This window comes from Numenius arquata, chromosome 6 (assembly GCF_964106895.1).
Source record: "Numenius arquata chromosome 6, bNumArq3.hap1.1, whole genome shotgun sequence".
NCBI classification, from domain to species: domain Eukaryota; kingdom Metazoa; phylum Chordata; class Aves; order Charadriiformes; family Scolopacidae; genus Numenius; species Numenius arquata.
In genome coordinates this window covers 40,800,139-40,825,339 of record NC_133581.1, presented here as the reverse complement: position 1 = coordinate 40,825,339, position 25,201 = coordinate 40,800,139, and the positions used below count along the sequence as shown (strand labels likewise).

General features: G+C 39.1%; 1 protein-coding gene across 2 annotated transcripts in view; it reads right to left on the bottom strand.

The window, feature by feature from the left end:
- The window catches only part of CKAP5 (cytoskeleton associated protein 5), a 42,426-nt gene extending 18,878 nt beyond the window's left edge, over nt 1-23,548 (bottom strand). For both annotated transcript variants that reach the window (XM_074149696.1, XM_074149697.1), the window contains exons 1-23: nt 23,191-23,548; nt 22,458-22,651; nt 21,119-21,325; nt 18,476-18,647; nt 17,301-17,433; nt 16,950-17,053; nt 16,468-16,581; nt 16,117-16,221; nt 13,402-13,491; nt 13,129-13,293; nt 12,171-12,299; nt 11,105-11,287; nt 9,319-9,432; nt 7,995-8,105; nt 6,660-6,752; nt 5,869-6,054; nt 5,313-5,407; nt 3,839-3,896; nt 3,631-3,756; nt 3,155-3,291; nt 2,829-3,003; nt 2,203-2,316; nt 624-752 (exon numbers count right to left, since the gene is read on the bottom strand). In XM_074149696.1, the coding sequence (XP_074005797.1) occupies nt 624-752; nt 2,203-2,316; nt 2,829-3,003; nt 3,155-3,291; nt 3,631-3,756; nt 3,839-3,896; nt 5,313-5,407; nt 5,869-6,054; nt 6,660-6,752; nt 7,995-8,105; nt 9,319-9,432; nt 11,105-11,287; nt 12,171-12,299; nt 13,129-13,293; nt 13,402-13,491; nt 16,117-16,221; nt 16,468-16,581; nt 16,950-17,053; nt 17,301-17,433; nt 18,476-18,647; nt 21,119-21,325; nt 22,458-22,651; nt 23,191-23,247 (2,991 nt within the window). In that variant the 5' untranslated portion in view covers nt 23,248-23,548. The remainder of the gene's footprint in view (nt 1-623; nt 753-2,202; nt 2,317-2,828; nt 3,004-3,154; nt 3,292-3,630; nt 3,757-3,838; nt 3,897-5,312; nt 5,408-5,868; nt 6,055-6,659; nt 6,753-7,994; nt 8,106-9,318; nt 9,433-11,104; nt 11,288-12,170; nt 12,300-13,128; nt 13,294-13,401; nt 13,492-16,116; nt 16,222-16,467; nt 16,582-16,949; nt 17,054-17,300; nt 17,434-18,475; nt 18,648-21,118; nt 21,326-22,457; nt 22,652-23,190) is intronic.
- Nucleotides 23,549-25,201: the final 1,653 nt, after the last annotated feature.

Below are 25,201 nucleotides of genomic sequence, written 5' to 3'. Positions count from 1 at the left end.
TTTTGAAGAAGCGTTCACAGTGCTCCATCAGGCCACAAAAGGCTGAATAGCAGTCCTTCATATACCTCTACATAAGTAGGAAAAAATCCCACCCCAACCTTTGTTCGGGCCAATATTCTTAACCAACATCACTTCTCCTGCCAGTAATCAAAAGATTTTTTAAAATTAAGTACAGTATGCTAATAGGCAGCTGTCTTAAAACTCGGAGCCTGGTCTCTTAAGACTGCATGGGTTGTTTCTTCCTTTTGAAAGTAACATCAGAATTTCAGCTGCACTTTATCAGCCTCAAACATATTAATGCCTCCGCTTCAGTTCTGGTCTTCATTACCATGTGGTTAATTTGAGGGAAAACACACTAGCTCTTAAAACGCTGATTAAAAGAGACAGAAGTTTCATTTCAGAGGCAGTGAAATCTGTATGAAAGCTGTCATGCAGGAAGAAAGCTCGCTATTAGCCTTTTGAGGTTTAACAATTTTATGTCAGTATGAAGACACAGCTACTTGTTTGCTCATGTAATTGTAGCTTTGTGTCATTTCAGTCTGTATCGATAACCATAATCCATAGCAAGTCAGGTTATTTTCATTAGACACACATATGGAGAAGTTTACTTAACAGAAGCCTACCTCTTGTCTTAGGAAAGGATTTTCTTTTTTGAGCTCTGCAGACAGGTCTTCCCCTTCCAGCCACTCTTTCATGCCAGTTTGTTCAGCCCAGGCATTCACAGTTGCTAGTGCAGCAGCACGAACGTTATTCTGTAGTAAGAACAAGATTTAAGAAGAATAATCCTAAAGAGTGAGAAGATTACAACAATTCACCCTTCCCATGAAAGGAAAAAGCTTCTACACAACAGGCTTCAAAATCTCTATTTTTATTCATTGTTTGATAAGTTTAAGATTCAGAAGAAATCAGTTTTAGTGATTATTCAGCTGCAAAAATCACCAAATCAGACCCTGTACTTATCTACCATCATTAAAAAAAAAAATAATAAAAAGGGACACAGGGTATCTTTAAAAGCACTTTGTACCTGCTACCATTCATTGATGAGAATTTTGGGAGTCTCCTAACTCTCAAACAAGCTAAAGAATAAGGTTAGTGATTTATGCAATACTTAAAATAGACTTAGTACATTCATAAATCAAGGCAAGTGGGTTATGGAGCCTGTTTTAGGGCACTCTTATTTAGGACACACACGATCAAAAGTCAAGCCAGGAACAGGGGAGCCCTCTAACTCCTACCAATTTCCATCTTTACTGCTTTTTTCCAAGCAAAATGTATAACAGGACCCTTTTTTGAAGCAGCTATGTGAAGTTACGAGAAGTCAGATGGAATACTTTAACAGCCTGGTTGTTCAAAACACTATCAGTACAGACATGACTCTATAAATATGACTCTCTCCTATAAGCTGAATTTCTGAGGTGAGCCGATAATGTAACAGATTCATTTAGCTTTAGTATGAATCAATTTTAAATGCACCCGTAACATCCAGGCATGTATCTAAACAAGAAGCGAGCATCCTTGCAAACAACTTGTCCCATCTTTAATCTCATTGAGGAAAAGAAACAAATCATGTGCTTGCAGGTAAATAGACTCTCATCGGCTTGACAAGGTCTTGGCTACCTTCACCCTCTTTATCAGGTAGTGGAGCGACAGGATGAGGGGTAATGGTTTTAAACTGAAAGAGGGGAGATTTAGATTAGATACTAGAAAGAAATTTTTCACTGTGAGGGTGGCGAGACACTGGAACAGGTTGCCCAGGGAAGTTGTGGATGCCCCATCCCTGGAAGTGCTCAAGGCCAGGCTGGATGGGGCTTTGAGCAACCTGGTCTGGTGGGAGGTGTCCCTGCCCATGGCAGGGGGGTTGGAACTAGGTGATCTTTAAGGTCCCTTCTAACCCGAACCATTCTATGATTTTATGATACAGTCACCACATTTCATTTAAAAGCCGATTATGATACTGACTGGGTTTATTTACAAGCAGGAGAATACATCTCAGGCAGAATATAAATTCAGGCACACATTCATATTTGGATAATAAGTTGGCATTTTGGCAAGAACCTTTTAAATTAATTTGTAAGCCTCCAAAGAAGTTTTAATTACCATTCACCTCTCAAATGCAAGTCCAAACAGCAATAGTTATTCTCAGGCATAGGTCAGATAGCAAGCGGCAAAAAGGAAAGATCTTGATCTTGTTGAGTGTCCTACCTTACTATCTCCAAGGACTGTAATGACAGGAATGCCCAAATTTTTCACATGCTGTTTGATATTGGGGCCCATTGCTGTTGCTAGCTGCTGAAGGATGCTCAGTGTTTGTTGCACCTGCACATAAACAAAAAGTCTTTGAATAAAATACCGTTACAACCACGTGCACAAAAATTCAAGTCGTATGGGGAAAAGCAACACTGCTGTACCCCTAGACTTTACTGCTCAGTGACTTCTATTCCAGACTATTCATCCCACAGACAGATAAATTATTTCTATATTCTGAGTGAATTAAACTTTAACTAAAATTATTTTCAAACAAGGGACACTTCCCTTTTGTCAGAAGTGGCATTATTCAAATTTAATTTTCAGGGTTTGTTTTAGACTTGCTTACATAACATTTAGAGCAGAAGTAGATTTTCCCTTTTTTGAAGGCTTTTTTTAATACAAAGCAAAGGCAAATATTTATAAAAACAAACATATGATCTAGAAATACACGGTTCACTGTTTTCCAACTGTTGACTTCATGACATTGTAACACTGAGCAATAAGCAAGGTTCAGAAACCACAAATAGTTTGTCTTAAGTTCTACGCTGGAAACAGCTGAAACAGAATTTTGACTAACGTACCAAGATTTTATTGGAGTCATTGAGACGACTCTTCAGAGCAGCTGGAAGTTCTCCTATGTTTGGCTGTATGAACTTAGCATCATTTATTATACTTGTGACTTCATCTAGACCTTCCTTTCTGATCTTCCAGTTTTTGTCCCCAATCTTAGACACTAGTTCAGCTGTGATTTTATCACTGTAAGAGAAAAAAAGTAAAAAGCCCATTTTCTCAGTTATGTGTCTCTTAGTATTCAACCACAGATTTCTGCTTAGAAAGTGTTTATAAACACTGAGTTTTTAATTACAGTGGAAGCATGTCTTCAGGTGGTAGAATCCACCAAACCTACCCGATATCTGTTCTTGGCAAGAGATCCACAACATCATTCACAACATCCTCCTGTTCCTCTTCCTCACCATCATCCCCACTTCCCCCACTGTGCCTGGAAATGCCGCGAGTTGGGGCCGGTGCCGTCTGCCCTTGCATCTGGCAAGCAACAAAATCAGCAGAAACAGTTATTTTACAGGTTTTTTTCATTTGACATTAAAACCAAAAACATTTGCATGATACAATGCGCTGTTCGAGGGCGACAGGCTTCTAAAACGTTATGCTGTTCAAACAAAACCAGAAACTGTGGAAGTTCGTCATGAAAAAAAGTGGCTATTGACACAGCTAGACATACTGACTTTGCAGCTGCTTTCACTTAAAATATCTGGTTTGATGACAAAGATACTGGTTAGACCATAATATTACTACAGATTCCAGCTACTGAAGTTTCCAAGTAGTTTTAATGATAGTGGATATTAAGAGAGCTATACTCCATACCTTTTCAAATTCTGCATCTATCTGGGAGAGAAGGGCTGGCTTCTCATCCTCAAAAAACATTCGCAGAGGAGGTCCCACATAAAGATACATGACTCCCAGCAAGGTAATGGCGGAAGTCCTTACAGCCTGTCAGGGAGAAGATAAAAGCACTCAGTCTTCAAATTAAGGATTGAGAATAAATCAGGATTGAAATTCTAAATTTACTCACTGGGTTAGTTGCAGCAAGAGCCGTCTTCACGTTACTGATGAAAGCTTTGACATTCAGTCTGTGGGAAAAAGATACCCCCCCATAAGTAAAAGGCAACACAGGAAGCATCAACAAAAAACTAAACCATCACAGTACACTAAAGAAAGAAATATGCCATGAAGAGATTCATACAACTAATTTATAAAATAATATCAGAGGTACAGTGCAGACAGTAGCCATTAAATTACTACTGAAATAGATCTGTTTGGGGAACAGCCTACTATGAAAATCAATAAAGTAAACATAAGATAATTTATATCAAAGACTGCTATTATTACAGCTGGAAAGCTTAAACTACACCACCCACACGATTGCCAGGACTGAAATCCCAAGGGATGACTCTACAATCATTTTAAACACCTGATACATGGCTACATAATAAAGATGAGGGGTGGGGGTTTTTTGTTCGTCTGTCTCAGGATCTTCCAGAAAAAAGGCACAAATTTCAAAAAGAAATTTCCAAGAGAAAGAAAGGAAGGTTTAGAAGATTACTGACTCTTCTATACCACCACTGACTTCAACAGCAGAGAAAACAGGCAATCATGGAAGCTTCCTTTGTGCAGCCTCAAACACTGCTGTTCCAGTATCATAGATCACCCTGCTAGAAATACATACTTTGGGGAGAATATACTGAAGAAGAGAGTTTATTTTCCAGACTTAATCAATGTTACTATCTATTTAATACAAAACAACCGAGATGGGCATAGTAACTGCCCAAGCAGTTAAATAACTTCGTATTTGAAGCGTTCACTGCTTAGAAATCTTGTTCTCAGGAGTAAACTGTATTACATACGCTTGACCACATTCAGTTAAGACACTGGTGATTAAAAATTAAGGAATGCTATTCCCCGATTCTGATGGACAATCCATTTTTTACCCTCACGGCACCAGATGCAATAATGGCTATTTTGTGGGCTAAAACTTCAACCTGTTATCAGCCTCAATATCTCACCCAAGGAGAGCAATAAGCATGCAGATACATACTCTTCTGTAGGCTGTCAGGTTGGTTTTTTTTTTTAAACTGTAAAATATAGTGATCCACCTGGGTGCAGGTGTAAAATAGAACAGGAACAGAGTCATGCAATGCCAGAGCTCCTTGCCCAACCCACTCCTATAGTATATAAAGTTTAAGAAAAATGGTCTTCAGAGAAGGCCAAATGAGGCATTCAGTAGTGTAATAGTACCCTATCCTATTAGTAATGTCAGATACTTTCATTTACACATTTAGAGCTAGAAGAGCACCTGACAGAGCTAGCATCAGAGTTTAAGAAACAAGAGTTCAGATGCAATTGCAGCCAACCTCTTCAGACCAATCTGACAGCAGCTTCTAATTGTAGATTATTATTATATGTATATTATAATTGTGTAGCAACTAATTGTAGATTAGAAACATTTACATTCAAGTTTCTCTTAGCAATTTACTTAGAAGACATACCCAGAAAAGCCAAACTCTTTAATTGCATTTGAAAGCCAGTTCAAAGTTTCAGACTGATTTTTAGGATTCTTTTGAGAGAAAGCCATAGCCACAACCTGGAACACAAGAGAGTTAAGTGTAAATTTCCACTGGCAAATCAGGTGACAAAGCAAAGTAATGAAGGAGTGAAGACACCTGCAAAAAAACACAGAGCACTGCAAGTAAACAAAAACAGCTGGGGTAACATACCAGGAAAAGACTGTTGTGCCACTGCAGCACAATACAATTGCAACCAAACTGATCCAGAAGTTCCTGAAGTACTTACAGGCAGCCAGAGATACCTTTATTATGGACGTGCACCTGCTTTGGCAGTATTTCAGTAAAATACTGTTTTATTACTCTTTATTTCCTCTTTTGGAGGAACTTGCATTTAACTTCTGCCTTAGTTTGAGAGCAAATAAATCACTTTGAAGCAACAGAGAAAAATCTAAGATATAGGATTTTCTCCTCAGACTGAATACCCCAAACAGCGTTTCTGGTTTGATTTACTGGAAGAATACCTTTGCCGCTCACTCACCTGCTCAGCGGTCCATGGCAACTGACACGCCTCTGCTATTGCTGTCATGGCTTCTTTTGCGTTACTCCCACATTTCACATCACCAACCTTGTCTACAAGACCATCCAGCACAACCTGGGCTGAAGTTTTAGAGAAGTTTCCTTTCTGTGCAATCAGTGCAACTATATGCAGTTTCATCTGCATCACCTGGAATGTCCATAACGGCAAGAAAGTTACTCATGTCATCAGGTATTTTAGACCAAATTTTTTATTCTATATATTTTTTATACATATATATAAAAATAACTATATGTATTTGTGAGTAAACACAAATGTATACATAAAATACATATTTGTGTGTATACACACAGAGAAATGTATATATACACATTTGAATATATGAAACGGTGTTAACACAGACATGTTTATGTACACAAATACATATTTTATCTACACACACTTGTTTATATATGTTTTTGTGTATCTACATACAAATACACATTTTTCTATCTATACATACACACACAATCAATAAACTGGGCAGCCATTATCTACTTTTAGATCTTATCTATACAGGTACCCACACACATGAACATACAAACATATATACATAGATATCTTCAAGTGTTGTCTCTAAGTCTCAACCATCAGCGGAAATAAAATCTAATTTCAGAGTTCATCTTCTCATTGGCTACAGATACAACTGTGGTCATGGTGCTAGGACCATCAATGACATATATGCACCTACCTTGTAGCTGGAAACAAAACTTACATTAAATGACAACACGGGCTGTTAAAGGATAAAGCATTACCTGAAAATTTGTTTCCTTCCAACCAGGTTTCTTGGCCAGCATTCTTACTAGAGCTTGGCAAGGCATTTCACTTCTCTCCATAAGCTCAACAGCCTAAAGGACAAACATTAAGTCAGCCAGCGGGTCACCAGCGATACAAAACCCAAAACCCAAACAGAAGTTACCTCCACTGACCTACAAATATTTTCTTAATGCTGAACTAAGTTGCAGAAATTCTCAGCATGAGAATTTACCTGAAGAGCGTTACTACAAGACCTGCTTTTACAAGAAGCCATTTTACAGGGACTAAGGCAACATTTAAACTACAGCATTCACATTGCTACACTTTGTATATTCTTTAATTAGAGTGTCCTTACAACCACTGTTGGCCATTTCAGCCCTGGAAATTTAACTTCACTAAAAAAATACCCAAGGTTTGTTTTTTATTTTTTCCTCAGTGATGAACTATACTATGTACCTTTCACACTGGAATGCTGACTATACAGCAGAAAGTAAGCCTGAATGTAATCTAAATTACTGTTTTCACCTGTTGTCAGGCTTATTCATTCCACTGAAACTCTAACATCTTTGCATTTGAGTAAAGCTGGCTTCTGCAGCAGCATCTCAGTGCAGCCAGTCACCATTTCATTATTTGTCACCTTTTCCACTGAAGTATTAAAACTCAGTCCCAACGCTAACGGTGCAGCGGTATGAACTATTTGTACATCTACAGTTGATGCCTTACCGAATGTGAGCTCTCAGAGCTCTTGTGACAGATACCATGGGAAGAAAGCCAAGTTTCACGTTTGAGTGGCACATGATGCTTTTTTTGTTTGTGACTACATGAAGCACTCGCCACCAGCTGTGAAGACTGCTGGTATTGGATAAGGCTTCAAACATCCACTATTTGCCAACTGAAATTTTGGTATTATGATCAATTGCTGCATAACATACAATCAGCAGGGATTTACTCGTGACTGGCTTTGCCCAGTCATTGCAAAACTTTCTGTTTAAACCTAGTTGTTATCTTTGAGATTAAGTAATTTAGAATTACTTAGTGTTTTAAAAACACCTCTATGCATCCTCAATCCAAATACCAATATTTTTGACAACAACGTAACTACCTACATTAAACTGAAAGACTTACTCCACTATTGTTATGAAATAAGAGCCAATATAAAGCATTTAAGACACTTCGTCTTTTGCAAGTATTGTTTAATCCATCTGAAGTGCTGACATATCACTACTACTGGTGTGTCTTTTAGAAGAGCTACCCAGGCCTAAAAGGTTGAAGAAATTATTGCCTTATTTCTCTTTCCCTACCTGCCTCTCTTCTTACCGACTGCTACAGCTTACCTTCTGAAACTCCTCCATGCAGGCAAGCCTCTCTTTCCAGTTACCACTATCCAGCTGCTGGATACACGAAGCTGGAAGGACCGCAGCAGCTTTCTCCTCACATACTTCTATCTGCAGACAGATCAGAACAAGGTTAGCACCCCACTGCACCCCTTCGGGGGGCCGGGGGAGAACAGCCTTAAGGACAGGTAATATACTGGAATTACCCTTCCACTGTGGTGCATTTACAAGATATGAAAAGTTTTCTGTTGTAGGCTGAAGGATTTTGTATGGATTACAGTTTAGGAGCCTTATGAATTTAAGGAGCTGCTAAGTTGTACTGCAACAGAAAAGTGATCCCTGAAAAGTATGATAAATCGCACAGACAGTCAAAAATAATCTTGAGAAACCACTAGCTACTTATAGAATCAAGCAGAGGTAACTGAAAATTTGCAAGATAATTTTGTATGAAGCCTGAGTAAACATTCACAGCAATTAATTACGGGTTGATAAGGCTGGATGAGAGAAGACATCTCTTCTGCATCCATTTTAGGAAAATAAAAAATTAAAGTTATTTAGTATATGTAAAATGACAAAAACTTCCCTTGTTTCATTGGTGTTTGTATCACCTTCAGGAAGTGTATACTCATTTTCCACTGTATAACTAGCAATATAAACTGGACACCTAATGGAAAGCATTCATTCTAAGTGACTCTCTAAAGACCACTGACAGTCCAAAAAACTTGCTGATATATCTAACAACGCTTTAATAGCTTTTTGTTACTGTTTGACTACAGATAGCTTAGTTTACCCGATTCTCTACCAAGAGGACAGGTAGATGCTCAGTTAACACGCAGAATTCAATCACTGTCTTGAAGTGTAGTTTAATATGAAAAGCACGGAATAAACTTGCATCAGTTCATTTTATTACTACTGTATTCTCCTTCAGATTTCAATCCAAACTCCAGAATACTGTATTCTCAGGCTTTTAATACCAGACACCTTCAGCAAATCACGCATCCAAAATTACATATCAAGTAGTCATATTGTTATTTTTTTCACCTGTTCCTACTTCAGGGACAACATGATATACCCTAATAATAGGGTAAATATAAATTAGCATGATTTATTGTTTACTGTCTTGTATGGTCTAGTATCAACAACAGCCTAAAGAACGGGTTCATTTACAGGAATACATTGAGCATCTATTTTGTATTGCTTTCCTTGCCCTAACAAAAGAAATCAAAACAACTTTAGTGAAAAATTCTGTAGTAGCTGAACAACTGATTAACCAAAGCTACTAATACAAAGGACTTGGTATTTCAGAAAATAGCAGAATACTCACAGAGAGCTCCGATTCAAATATTTCTTTGGTCTCGGGACCCTTCTTGCCTTTAGCCCCAGCACCTCCCATTCCTGTAGCTGCAGCTGGTTTGCCTTTCTTGGGTGGGCCCCCAGACTAGAAAGGAAATGGACAAGTTAGCCAAGATCAAACAGGTCTCTACTTCATCAGATACTAGAACTACTGCTCTTTTTCCACACATACATATTTTTTGACATTAGACTGTAGCTCTGTAGTACCATAACAGCTGTAGGCAAAGAAATCGTTTTCTGCTAGAGCTAGCTTAATTTATATGTTGCTTTCAGCCTACCATGTTTTATAAAACATGTACAGTAACAAGGACACACAAGACAATGGAAGATAAGGTATGGGGGGAAGAGGTTCTAGGGAAAAGAGTTATCAGGGCTCATTGAGAGAGCTTTAAACTAGATTCGAAGGGGCACAGGGATGTAACTGGGCTTGCTAGAGAGGTGCCTGGGTGTAGCAGCTCAGCACTTGTGGGGCAGTGGGCTAGTATTTTTGAGAACCAGAAGGTCTATCATCCCTCAAGCGTGAAAACTACACGCTCAACTCCCTCTCTGAAATGCTTATACACCAATGCACATAGCATGGGGAACAAACAGGAAGAACTGCAGATCTGTATGCGGTTGCAGGGCCATGATCTCATTCCAATTACCGAGACATTGTGGGATAGCTCACGTAACTGGAAGACTGTCATGGATGGCTATGTCCTTTTTAGGAAAGACTAGGGCCACCAAAGCCAGGCGGTGGAGTTGCTCGTTATTTGAGAGAACAACTGGAATGCATCTAGCCCTCCCTGGGGGCGGATGAAAAGAGAGTTGAGAGCTTGTGGGTGAGGATTAAGGGGCAGGCCAATATGAGACACACTGTTGTGGGTGTTTATTACAGGCCACCTGATCAGGATGGGGAAGCTGATGAGGCCTTCTACAGACAGCTGAAAGTAGCCTGTCAACCACAGGCCTTGGTTCTCATGGGGGACTTCAGTCAGCCTGGTATCTGCTGGGAAGGCTACACAGCCAGGCATGTACGAGTCCAGGAGGTCCCTCCAGTGTACTGATGATAACTTCTTCACTCAGATGGTGGAGGAACCAACAAGGAGAAGTGTACTACTGGACCTAGCTCTGACAAACAAAGAAGGACTGGTGGAAGGCATTAAGGTTGGGGGCAGCCTTGGCTGTAGTGACCATAAAAAGATAGAGTTCAGGATCATGGGTAGTATGAGCAAAACAACAGGTGGGATTGCAACCTTGGGCTTCAGGAGGGCTAACTTTGACCTCTTCAAGAAACTGCTTGGAGAAATCCCATGGGTTTAGCCTGTATATACTACCTTCCAGAGCCTTATTGTTCAAATTATTTATGGTAACAAGCTAAAAACAGCACTGAAGAAAATAACACTTAAGTAATAACCTTGCTAGTTATAAGAAGAGTCATAGTAATATTTGGCTGAAGTCAGTATCACCATGGAGCACATTAATGTTCCAACACCTGAGGCTCTTCTGAATGTCTCCAGTGGTCTATCACTATTTCAATATCAAAATCTGGTATTAAGATGTAAGTGACAAGGCAGTTTGTGTCATTAAAAACTGAAATTTCAACAAGTCCACGCTCAGAAAGTCCCAGATTCTTTTTGCTGTTGGGCTCACCCACTCCTACAAAAGGACAGCAATTCCTCAGTGGAAGGAGACATTCAAGAGGCCAGTACGTAATTATTCAATGCAAATCACAGACAACTGTGATTGTCAGACAATCTCTTGGCAATCTCTCTTACCTTCGCAGTGGGCGCTTTTTTCAGTGATCCTGGTTTGGTTGCTGCATCTTTCGTTTCTTTATCTCCACCAGGCCCTGAAACAGCAGGGGTCTTCCCAGTAACAGGTTTGCCTTCTTTTTTCTCAGCAGCTCCTCCCGTCTTTTTACCATAAACCAGTTCTACCTTCTCAGCACACTCTTTAATCTGACAAGCAGTTAAAGAGAAAAAAAAAAAAAAAAGCTATTAAAACTATTTAGCTACCACAATGTACAGTGTCCCTTCAACAGCAGTAGCTCAAACTTGCCTACTCCAGAAAAAAAATAAATGTGAAGAGTTTAAGTTGTTTACTTGACAAAATTTTTAATCCTGTGTTCCTCACAGGAATGTTAACCAGTCAGTGGCATCAGCCACCACTGTATCGCTAGAATAATTTTTCTAGTTCAAAATGAAGCGCATTTGTACACATACAAAGCATTGAGATGCCCCTGATACTTATAGAGGCTCTAAAAACTAATTCTTAGCACCTTAAATTATAAAATCATTTAGACAAACTTGTCACCTTATGCAAAAAACATGAAAACTTTGGTGTTGGAAAGTAAGTCTTTAATACCAAAACCTGTCTAGTAATATAGAATTACACCATATGGCCATGACCTAAAACCCTAAGCTTTGTTTCAGCCATAGAAAGTGCTCAAGAACAAACACAACCCCCACAACCAACCAACCCCCAACCTAAACCTCTCAATTCACCTCATAGATAATGTTCAAGCCTTGAAGCCAAACAGGTACTTTACATAAGAATGAAAAGATACAATTTTAACGTACTAATGCATTTTAGGTAGTGGAAGCTTTGACTTCAAGAAAAGATTCTTGATAATATAGCAAGAAATAAAGAGATTTCCAGATTCCCTGCAACATCAGTAATTTTTAAGTAAAAAATAAGTTTTCAAAAACCCGTGCTGAAAGTCATCAGCTAAAGCATCCTCTTGTCTTCTCTAGCCTAAAATGCATCTAAAAAGGAAAAACAGAGGTTGGGGTTTTTTGTTGGTTTTTTTTTTTTTTTTTTAAACATTTATCATGAACTCACCCGGTCAAGTTTTAGTTTGTCTACATCTGCTAGAAAAGGATTCACAGCTTTCTCTCCAGCCACTTTCAAGGCAGTGCCTAATGCTTCAAATCCAGCATCTCTTACTTCAGGAGCAGAATCATTGATATGCTGCAGAGAAAGACAACTTGTATCATATGACTTGCAGCTCATGTCTAAACAGATTCTTAAATCCATCTTCTGTATAAATCCCCCACCTTCCCAAAAAATATACATGAAGTACAGAATAATCCTTAACATCCCACTGCCAAAAAAAAAAAAAAAGAGGTTGGTTTTCACTTCTGTTTTCCTATGCACTGATTAAACCTACTGTTTCTCAGATACAGCCAGTTTCTCATCTTTGGATCTTTCACACAACAAGGAAAGGCTAAACATTGATGCTTTAATAGATACTACAACAGCAGGAAAGTCCACAAGGAGTTTGAAGCTCTGCAACCCTGTTCAAATCTCCATTTTTGAAGCCAGGGATATTTCCCATAACAAGGAAAGGGCTATTTTGCCACAAGAAAAAAAAGTATACATCATTATCGTTTATACTGATAAATGCCCTAGTGTAACTGCAGCGTATGAATCGATGATGGTTCTTTTATTCATGGTAAGTGAATAGTATTCCAACAAAAGTTTGCTAGAGTTGTCTGCAAGAAGCAAGTGGCACAGTGCCCAGAAGTTTATTAGTTGCAAATCACTGCCTTAATCTATTATAAACTTGGCGAGTCTTCAGTTTCAGAGACACTAAGAAAAAGGAGACTAAGCTGTTCCCATAACTGACAGCCATCTTCAAGTTTGACATCAGTCAAAAGTGACTCTAATGGCTACATAGCATACAAGAACTCTTTAGTCCTAGCACTAGCAGAAGGGTCTCTCTCCCAAAACTACTCGATGCTTCACAACAGCAGTGCTCAAATCAATGCCAGAGAAGTACCAGCTCCTCCTGCTTTACCTTGAGAAGTGCAGCACAGAAAGGTTTTAACAGGCTTTTTGGCAGAGTAGAAGGTGTGCAGTGACGAAAGCTTCTTGCAATGAAAAGGGACGTTTGTTGCTTAATTGTTGGGTTTTTGTTGTCCATCACTGCCAGCACATCTTCACTTATGTTCTGCAAAGTGGTCTACAGCGTTGGATAAAGAAGTCATTAGTTTCAGTAAAGCAAGAGAAAGGCAAATCAAAATTAGAGACCAATTCTCAGACAAGGGGGAAAATTGTCACTCTTACTTACAGTAAGAAAGATTGCATCAATGGCCTCCTGCAGTGCCTGCACTACCTGAGGCTTCTTCTCTTTAAATTTCTCCAAGATTGTTGGAACAACCTGTGGAAAAGCGAAAAAAAAACCCTAAAGTCAACCCACTCTTCACTAATATAACTGGAAAGCCTGACAGTTAGCTCCTTGGTATTTTGCAGAGAAGTAAATAATGCAAACCTCATTGCTGCCCCCTCCAGGGGTACACAATAGCAGTATAAACTAGTTTCCTCTAGCTGATCTCCAATATTACACTCATTCCAGTCAATCTATTTAAAAAAGTAGATTTCTTTTTGGAACTATTTCATAGCAAAGCTAAATAAAAGGCAGATATACAAGGTCACATAATTACATATGAATACTCTGGCTCTACTGGTCTGGAACAGAGCAATAGAATGCAAACTAAATAATTGTACTATAAGAATCCAAGAAGGTACATAACCTGTCCCCTCCTTCCCAGCTTCCTGACAGTACTCAGCACAGCTCATTAAGAAACCCTCATCTGAGCCACAACTGACAAGACCATGGTTCCAAAACAACCTGAATCCCTTCTAGAGTGGCATTTTTCAGGTCTATCACCTTGAAAAAGCACCCCTGACACCAAACTATGCCATACTGGCATTTATTTCACAGCAATTTATATCTAGTCTAGCTGCTCAGTCAGTCACTGCTGGAAAAAAAAAATAGTTTAAAAAAAAAATAAAGAAAAAAAAATAAAATCAGCAGATAATCTCATGTGCCACTAATATGAGCAGCTCCATTTAAACATGGCCTCTGTAACAGTAAGAGCTTCTGCCAGCAAGGATGAAACATGCAGAGCTTTTAACTGTGGAAAGCAGACTATTTTCAATATTTTCATATATGTAACAGCTCATGGTTTAGAAGTAGTCTGATCACCCTGGTTCGAGGTAAAACAGAACCAACGTTCTGTTCGGTAATTTGACTTCTTAGCTAGGCCTCTTCTAACTCTCTGAAATTAACAGCATATTGTGCAGAAAACTGTTTGTTCTCAGAGCGATAAGACCTGTGTTTATAGTCAATGCCAAGGAACGGTGTGCAGAGAGGCTCTTGCTTATACTTATTGCTATAACAACCAAGGTCACCTAATTTTGTTATTTGCCCCATTGGAGGGTCAGAAATGGAAAAGCATAGAGGGGTCCCACCTGCAGGGAGGAGCGGACAGGACAGGTGACCCAAACCTGACCAACAGGAGCATTCCATTCCATCTGCCCCATGCTCAGTATAAAAGCTGAGGGATCAAAGCGTCAGCCTCTTTCTCCAATGGTCAACATCTGAGAAGGACTCTGTCTGTCTGCTTTTGATCCCAACCTGTGTATTCCTGTCTCCAGATTTGGAATCCAGTTCCCGTCTGCTGCTGAGTTCAGTCTGGGACTTCCTCAGTGCCTGCTGATGATGTCATCCTAGGAGCTTGACATAGTTTTGTATATATTCTATTTCATTATTTTATTTCTATTTCATTAAAGTAGTTTAGTTCCTCCTAAACTTGTAAATCTCTTCATCCTTCCTCCTCCTCTCCTTGGAGCGAGAAGTGGCAGGGAGAGCATCTGTCACCAGTCACTGGCCAGTTCAGCCTAAACCACAACACTGATGCCTTACAGAAGTTATAAACTCTTGCATAATACAAAACAGATTTTTCACAGATCTTGCTTTCTACTCAAAAGGTGACATCTCAATCCCTTGCGACAAACAGCGACTGAGGCTCAGCTGGTAACCGTTGTTGGGCCGCAACTTGCAAATTCCTTGTTCACAAAGACTTTCGCACTAAAAAAACCTTCAATTAATACAGAATAGCACCCTGAAGACCCTCGTATGTGCTACTGCAGGTGCTAGACACCCCTAAACCTAACAGAGAACAAAGTCATAGGAAGGAGATATTTAAAAACGTTAAGTTGCTGTTTTAGAAAACGCTGACAGCTAGAGTGAGTATCTTTTAAGGAGCTGTATCCTATGTGAGAGGGAGGGATGGAAGAAAAGTCAGTCCAGGGCTCCAAAGGCAGTCAACAGAGGTGATGTTGGGCCACATGCACTCAATTACAGTGAGTAGTGTGGTTCTATGCTTGACTTCATCACTCTTGTTTTAACACAGCCTGTAGACTGTAACATTACAGTCCTATATTTAACTAATAGAGTTTATCATAATCCCACAATATTAGTGGTAGCCTGTTTATAACACTTTGAATGCCCACTTCTCAGGAGAAATCTACATCCTCCTCATAAATAAATCCAGCAAACAAATCAAGTAAACTGGTAAAATGAGTGCTGAGGTTACGCAAAGCTACTATTACAGTACCAAAAAGAGCATCTTCTCAACATCATTTGCTTGGCAACCATGGCGCTACACCTGTATTCCAGAAGCTCAGCTTTTGCAACACTAACTCTGTAGCTACAAGGGTTAACCTTTAAAACACAAGTGAAGTGTAAACAGATGCAAGAATGCTTCTTACAACTACAGAGAGCTTTCAGAATGAAAGAGACTTTCTACAAACTGTTGTACAGAGTTCAGGAGCTTCGAATGTTTCTGAAGCAGCGAGATTCAGTAACTTTCCAATTCATCACAAAATGTAACACTACCAGTAGCCAGACACATCAGTTATCTCGTCTCTAAGCTGATTATTTCCTGGTGTCCAGCATCAATAAAAAAAGAAAAAGAAAAGAGTTCATATTCTTACTTACATGCCCTGCATACTGTCCAAATTTCTTTCGGAGGCCAGTAGCTAGGCCAGCAAGGCATTTGGCAGCCAAAGCAACTAACATAACATTTGTATCCTTTCCAACAACCTGAAGAGAAAAAGCAAAACAAAAAAAAAAAAAAGAAGTTAAAGACTGAAAATCCAAGTTTATTCTAAGAAATTCTTCCAAGTCTCTTAATCGGTGCGCCATCGATTGGGTTATTCCCACTACTGTTCCAGCTAATAGTTTTCTACTCATGAGTATTATCTCAACTGTAACTTTTAGAGTATACTATAAATTTAAAGTTACAAAAAAATATTAAACCATATGCGCACTCTGGGTTTTATTTATTACCTTTTTGAGAACTTTCACCAAGTCTGCATAGTCTCCTGATTCCAATTTGGGATTTTTCACCAGCACTTCAACAGCTTCTAGAGCTTCTTTCCTTTCTTGCCACTTTTTTGCTTCCTGCAGAGTGAATTTATGTTCATTGATAAATGCAAACACTTCTAGAGAAGCATACTTGCCACAAACCATAGATTTTTAAACTTAATTTTATCCTGAGAAAGCCAAAGTCTCTCTACAGTTCAACATCAATAACTGCAATGAAATATGAAATACAGTCCTTCCCCAGGACATCTCAGCTCCTTAAAGTTACAGTTTTCTTGCTGGTAAATCAAATTGAGACTTATTTATTATAATCTATATTTTACTTACACTAGTCTGTTATTATCCATGTAGCAGTAAAGCATACATTGCAGAAGGCCAGTAAGTCTTAAGACTCATTAGCTCCAGATGTCATAGAATTAATTGGTAGTATTTAAGTTTATGCTTACTATTTTCTCATAGAAGTCTTTGGGAAGCTTGGAAAGAATTTCTACAGCTTCAAGCAACTCATACGCATCTACTTGTGGTACTGCCTCTTCCTCATCATCATCTCCTGCAATCAGAAGAGAAAAATACAAGCAGAGTAACAAATGAAATTTTGACTACACCACCACTTAAGGCCCATTGCTTAAAAGGCAGTATCAGCAGATGTGATTTTGCTGTTCCAAACGACAGATACTCTTCCATATAAAGTTCTTGCCCCAATTTGAGTAAAAGCACTTTTACAATTTAATGCATTCCTTCACAAACAGCGTACCACTGATATACTTCCAATGCAGCTCAGAGATTAAGTAATTTACCTCCATCTGCATCTCCTCCAACTGCCTGCTGCTGCTCAAATTTTGCTTTCAACTCCTGTTGGGAACGCAGAAACCTGGTCTGCTTTGGAGCAGCTGATGACACTTTGACCCACTCTTCTTCCAGTTCTTTTAGCTGCCAAAAGGGAGAAGAATCATCCTATCAGAGACGTTTTGTACATTCCCCAAGATAAGCAACACTTCATGGACAGCAATGCAGTTTTCCCATTTCAAAGCCATGACAGCACTACATTGCAAGTTATTTTTTTCTGCCACCAAAGTAGTGACTTCCCCTTCACATTCACTGTTCAGAAACTTCTGACCGAGTATATCCACAGAACCAATTATCATCAACAAAAATATCAGCGCAAAGCATTTACATAAGAACAAACTGTAGAACAGTCAGAATGGTGTGTCTCCTCCGTAGAAGCTTTAGAATAAAAATGGCTGAGCATGAAGGAAGATCTTTTGTTACAGCTATACTATTATTAAACGCTAAAATTAAGATCAAACAAACATGTTGAGCTGCATTTGATGAGACCGTTTGGTTTTGGTTTTTTTAAGAACATGCTTTTTCCCAGCAAGTTACTGCTTTCCACCAGAACGCAATTAACTCAAGTGGGTAGGAGGGAAGGATGCATAAATAATTTATAAATTTTTAAAATAACGGAGTGTTCTATCTCCAATAGCATAGCTATCTATCATAATGTAATGCCACTTCCCGAAGTGGAACAGTCACATCCTGAGCACCACTAGAACAAGTCTGAAGGGCTCCACAGAGAAAAATACTTCAGGAAAGAAGAAAACTGAGAAGGAAAATGGTCGACTTGAAGACTTAAAGTGAAGGGGTCTTTTATAAGGGTAACCATTTGCCCTTGGGTTAAGTCTCCAAAAAACACCATTCTACTTCTCAAGTTCCCTCCTCAGTTTCAACACGATGCTTCCCCCCTCATCTTCACATATATTCAAAGCAACAAAACACTGTCACGATTTCTTCACAAATAACAAAGAGGGACTAAAGTTCTAGGTAAAGTTACAAAATAAAGCTAACAAATAACGTTGCCGTTACTGAAAAATTCCAGCTATGACTTTAAGAATGCCCAACCCCACAGAATGGGGGAGGGTGAGCACAGAAATGTTTTCTCGAATATTTGGATACAGAACTACTTTCTGCCTACCTGAACAGAATTTATGTTCTGCAATGGAGGTCTCAGAGCATCCCTTATCCAACGGTAGATCTCCACAGCAAGGAGTTTGGCTTCATCTCGAACAGCCTTTTCCCGAGACTCAAAAAGTTTTGGCAATACTTTAATGATTGGCTTCAGTGAGATTATTTTTGAACCAAATTCACTGAAAGTTAAAAACATGGAATAGTATCAGTGTCCACACACGAGCCAAAGAGTGATCCACAAATAATATTTTTTAAACAATCTATGAAATGCTTCCAGTGTGCATTTAGAGATTGTGTCATTTACTCAAATTATTATTATAGTTATTATTTTGTGAAGCTACTAAGCTAATGTAAAATTTAAAGAATATTTGCCCTATCATAATTACCCTCCACACCCAGCTTGGAATTACACAATCAGGCCTCTGAAATTACTTCAAAGCACTTAATCCAATCTGCTGCTTAAATCTGTTCCCTTGCCGGGAGGGGGAAAGAAAAAAAGAGAAAAAGAAAAAAGTGTCCCTAGACCAAAATTTGTATGACCTACTTTTTTTTTTTTTTTTTTTTTTTTAAATCAGAATAGAATCTCCTTTGTCTATCCTTGGAGGCAAACGGCAGTAAAAGCATTAGTCACTTTTGCACTTGTTGGACCAGATAATTATAGTGAGCCTGGGTCATCTTCACAGAATATACACGTGTTGAAATATGTGCTGCTGAAAGGACACATAAAACAAGTTTTCCCAGCCAGTCAGCCTTCCCTGTCAGCAGATTCTACATCTTGTTGAATTTAATACACTAAATTTCCTTTTAAATCACTGCTGAATGAGAACACGAGAACTTTCTTTTCATACGAATAGTAAACTTAACTGCTACAGTTCTTAAAGCATCCTATCTAAATCACCTCAGAAGCCATAGGTTGGTTTGATTCAGAAGCATTTCTTTTTCTTGAGAACTCCGAGTTAACCTTTCCAATCACGCTACTACTTCTGCTTCCCTCCAATCATGTACCACGTGAAAAAGCTAGTAAAGATGGCTGCTCAGGAACAAAAACTTACATGTCTCACTTTACAAAGATTCTGGAGCTAACTGTTTTATTGCCAAGCCCACTTTGAGAAACATTAAGTATTAAAACCTGCAAAAGGGGCTCCAGTCTTTGAAGCAGCACAACTCAAATGCAGAATATGAACAAATGAGTTGTTCAAGATTTTTGTCTACCATGAATCAAAAAAAGAGCATATCAAGAAAAGTGCTATGCAAATTCTCTTATTCTCTAATTCATATAATATTACCCAATTCATACACCACGACAGGAAAGAACCTTAGCGCAAGATAAAAAGCACCAGAAGCTAAACTAGTTATGGACTTAAGCTACCCACCTAGGTACAACACAGACAAATTTTGTTACCAGTGCAGAACCCCTGTCAAATTTAGGCAGCAACAAAGATCAGAAGCAGAAGACAGAAGTTAAGTCAATAAGGCTCCATGAAAGAATTAGATCTTGCCATTTCAAAGACAATAAAATAGTGCATATGAAAAAAAATAGGCAGACCTGGTACATTTTATAGACATGGTTAGTTGAAAGATAGTGAGGAAGGTTATGCAGGTTTCTAATTACACTTTACTCTTAAAAGGACATTTGATTAGGTAAGGCAATTTAAAATAACTAAAAAAATATTCTTAAATGTGGGACAGTAGTGTCACGCAGTAGAAGCACAGCTAACGTATTAAACTCAGTGCTTTACTTTGGCTTCTATTACAGAAGTCTAAAATAATTAGTTTAAAAAGGACTATGTCCACACATGCTCCAGCAAGTTCTCTAAAAAATACCTAAGACAGTCTTCGTCTATATTATACAATTGTCACATGAACTACTTTTCTCAGGAAAAAAAGTATTCTGCCCATTAATACTGAAGTTATCTGTTTCCTTTTTTTAAAAAAATTAAGTCTAGCAGACAGTGAATTATATACATGCCAAGTATAAGAATTTGATAAAACCCCATTATTTTTCACTCAACTCACTAAGGCAGCAAACATACTTGAAGTAGAACAAAAGAAAAAAAAAGATGTTCCAAATCTAATCTTGAAACCAACTCCCCCATCTTAAATTAAATTGGATTTGATTTTTAGGGACCAGTATCAGCTTTTCTTTTTAATAAAGAAATTATTATATGGACAATGGAAGCTTACTGTACAATGAGGTTTTTTTTCCCCCTTCCAAAAACACACACAGTGTACCCAATTAAAGATGCTCACATCAGTGAGGAAAACAATATTTTTTTTAAAAAAAGACTACATTTAGTTTTCCCACCATTGAGTTGATTTCTGCTATTCAGAAGAGAAGCTCCACAGTCTGGAACAAGACACACTAACCCAGCCCTTCTTTCAGAGGTCCATTGTGAAAATGGAAGTTTGGTAAACAGTTGCCCTGAACGAAAGTGATCCAGATGAGGCTGGTACAACAAAGACATCCCTCACATCTAACAAATCCCGTGATGCTCTCAACTGTTGTTGTCAAAAAATATATCAGTTCAGTAAAGATACATCCCATTCCACAAAAACAAGGGCCTGCTAAAAAGACTTAAGCAACAAATCAGGCTCTACACACAGCTGGGGTGAGGGGGAACAAACCGCGAAGTAAAAACTAAAAGCTTACCTTAGTGCTTTCCTCAGTGTCTCTATACATGCTACTATGATTTTTGGGTTTTTGTTGTCCAGTCCCTTTAGTAATTCTTCTTGTACTGCCTCCCCTTTCTCAATTTCTATATACATTAGACATATATCTAGACCCAGTTCTTTTGCTCTGGCTTTTGGCTGATTGAACACTTTAGTTACAACTCCAGACGCTACTTCTCCTGTTGTCCTGAAAGAAGAGAGTTACTTTTGGAATGTTTGAGCGAAGCGGGTGTTTTACACCATTATCCACAGACAAAAGCATACACAAGACCCAAAACATGGATTAAAACTCAGCAAGTCCTCATATAACAGGGACTAAATTCTAAGTTAACCTGGAAGGTAATAACCTTTTGTAAGAAGTGATTTCAACCTTTAGTTTAGAACTAAAGTGCTAATTAACTTATTCCTAACACTGGACTACACCAGGCAGTGAACAGTAGACATTTTCTCAAAAGCCCATTCATTAATATATATTACTTATAGTCCACAAGTAAATGGCATTTCCTGGAATTCCGTATGCTACAGTTAACTAAGGTATAGCATTGGTACACAACCACAACACACAGTATTTATTTCAAAGGTCCAATCAACCAAAGCAAGGGGTTTGGAAGGTTGTTAGGTTTTTAAACAAAGGCTCGGGTTTGCTTATTTGGTGGTTTGTTTTGTTTTTTTGTTTTTTTGTTTGTTTGTTTGTGGGTTTTGTTGGGGTTGTTTTTGTTTTTTGTTTGTTTGGTTTTTGGTTTTGTTTTGTTTTTAAACTAAGACTTATTAATTTAATCAGGTCACAAAGTCAGTGCACCAGAGCCCTGATCTGACCCATCAGGTGTTTCTATTTCACCCTTGGAGTACAGGCTATTTCATGGGCTAGATTGCAGTGAAATGCTAACAAACATCCTGTGGAGAAACTGACAGGTATGAAGATTCACATTGGTTAAGTTGGACACAACACCACATAAGCATATTTTATTTCATGAATGAATTACACCGATATCTCCTAAAAAGGCTCCCTGTACATACAGACTGTTTCAGTCAAACAAGAACAGGGATTCCAGCTCGCAGCACCTAAACCACCAAATTACTGATTCACTTTCTCTACCATTTCAGAAATCTTTACTACTGTCTTTAAAAGTTTCTTTGAACATTTTAAGCAATTTCTGACAAGTTAATACGCACATGGAGACCATCTACAAGTCTACCATCCAGCAAATTCTCTAAATTAGAAAGCAAGTTCTGCTCTCAACAGCAAAGATCAGAATTGTTAGTGGCCACTGTACAATTTATCTGCAGCCTTTTCAGGGGGGCAAGAAAAGGATACTTACTTCCCAGCTACGTGAGCATTTTCAACATAAGCAAGTGCTGCTTCCAGACCTTTCAACTGAGCCACTGCATTGGAGTCTGTCACAAATTTTTTTATCAATCCAAGATACTTTGACCACTCGGGACTCTTTTCATCATCTATCTTCTGGAAGAGCTTAAGGGCTTCTTCATAACCATTTAATCTGGCTTTCCACAGCTGAAAGCAGAAAGCAGACGTTTAAATGTTGTGCTAATACAATCTTAAATCACCAGTTTCTTCAAATTCTTCAATCATAGTTGAAAGTGTGCTCAGTGAGCTGGCATCTGCAAGATTTCTCTTCAATGACTAGATGAAGAATGTGCAACAGGACAAAATACTTCTTCTCCTGCCAAGAATGATCTGGACAGAGAGATGCCAGTCTTTCCCACTGCTCTTCATAAGCTCTAACAATCACTGATGAGGAGGTGGGAGCCCAACAATAGTTTCAGCTACAGATGAGTAATTTTTCCACATGAATGAGTGCACTGATCTTTCAGTGCACAAGCTTACGCCATACGCATTATCATGCTACTAAATTCTGCTTAATAAATGTTATTCAGCCTTTAGGTTGGATGGAACTGATGTGGTTTCAAAGCTGTTATGCGCACGCTGTGCAGCTGTTCATATTACTTAACTGTGGTGTACTCAGATAGGAAAGTACCACAGAATCAAGCAAGCCTAACCTGCAAGCCAAGCCCAAAGATAAGATCTCCTACCTTGTGTTCACATTTCTGGTCGATGGGCAGTTTCATCCACTCACTGTCGTCCCCCATTGTAACTCAGGTTCTCTCTATAATTACAGTAATTCCTGTGGAGATAGAGACAAGTTAGAACATAGAAAAATATACATGTGAGGTGCTACCCACAACATACTTCTACTTAGGAAAAACAAAACAACACAACAAAGACAGTTCCGTAGCAAACCTACGGCTAATGCACAACCCACTCTCCCAAGCTTGTAATTATATTTAGATATGCACTACTAAGAGTAGACCACTATTCCGTTAGCCCTGGAAGGCTACCAGAACCCATTAAAGATTAGAGAGCAGTGCAATTTGTAATATTTCAGACACTAGAAGTCTCAGTCTGTGAAAGTTTGAGTAAGCCGAGACGGCATGCAGAATAAAACCTCATCTATGCTTGAGGAAGAATGTACTATGATGAAGGCACTAAAACAAACCGAGTACACATCAACAGTAAAAAACTGACTTCTACTGACACATGCTTTCGGCAACAGGTGCCATGAATCAGTGTCAAAAAATAATCGGGTGCTACTGTAAGAACAGCCATTTTAACAATTTTACAAACGACGCAGTTGAAATGAACAGTACTGCAAGGAGAACAAAACCCAGTTTTGCAAGCTGGCCACTTTATGCCCTAATTCTAATGTAGCTAGCATCAGGAACTGTCATCAAGAGATCATGGAATCACAGAATGATATGGGGTTGGAAGGGACCCCTGGAGATCATCTACTCCAACCCCCCTGCCAAACCAGGTTGTACAGGAATGTGTCCAGGTGGGTTTTTAATGTCTCCAGAGACAGAGACTCCACCACCTCTCTGGGCAGCCTGTTCAGGGCTCTGCCACTCTCACAGGAAAGAAGTTCCTCCTCATGTTTAGGTGGAACTTCCTATGTTCAAGTTTGTGCCCATTTCCTCTTGTCCTGTCACTGGGCACCACTGAAAAAAGACTGGCCCCATCCTCCTGACACCCACCCTTTAAGTATTTATATGCATTGATCAGATCCCCTCTCAGCCTCCTCTTCTCCAGACTAAAAAGACCAAGTCCCTCAGCTTTTCCTTGTAAGAGAGATGCTTCAGGTCCCCTCATCATCTCTGTGGTCCTAAGATCAGTTTCTTACCACATGTAGGGCTCAAATCCTTACACATTCAAGTTCCGAAGTGTTTTCCTCCTCCTTCTCCCCCCCCTTTCCTTTTTATTAAAATAAGGATACTGACCATTAGGGTAAGAGAGATGAGACCTCAGGCTCAATGCCCATCTTAGACGCACTGCACAACTCACTTAACTGCTCAGAGAATAACGAGAGAATAATGCCTGATGCGGGGAGATCGGCCAAATGAAAACAGCAGCAGCGGTAACGAGAGGGCTCCCAACAACATTTATACAAACAAAATAAATCAAACCTGAGGAGGAGTAACGCATTCCAGCATATAGGCTCCAAGGCATAGACAAAGATGACCAAACGTCTAAAAAGTGGCCAGCATATACAACAACTTATCACTACAGGCATATAAATATACCATACTAGCAGAATATTCCTAATGTAAATTCAGGCTATGCCAGCTAAACTGCGTACTTTAACCTACAAAGCATTTCACCTGAGGTACAGAGGTTCTCTACAGAAAATTAACCCCTAGAATTTTTTTTTTTTTTACTCTGCTCTGGTGAGACCTCACCTGGAGTACTGTGTGCAGCTCTGGAGCCCTCAATATAGAAAGGACATGGACCTGATGGAGAGGGTCCAGAGGAGGGCCACGAAAATGATCAGGGGGTCGGAGCACCTCTGCTATGAGGACAGGCTGAGGGAACTGGGGTTGTTCAGCCTGGAGAAGAGGAGGCTCTGGGGACACCTAATAGCGGCCTTTCGGTACCTGAGGGGGGCCTACAGGAAGGCTGGAGACAGTCTGTTTACAAAGGCCTGCAGTGACAGGAGGGGCAATGGTTTTAAATTGGAGAAGGGGAGATTTAGATTGGATATTAGGAAAA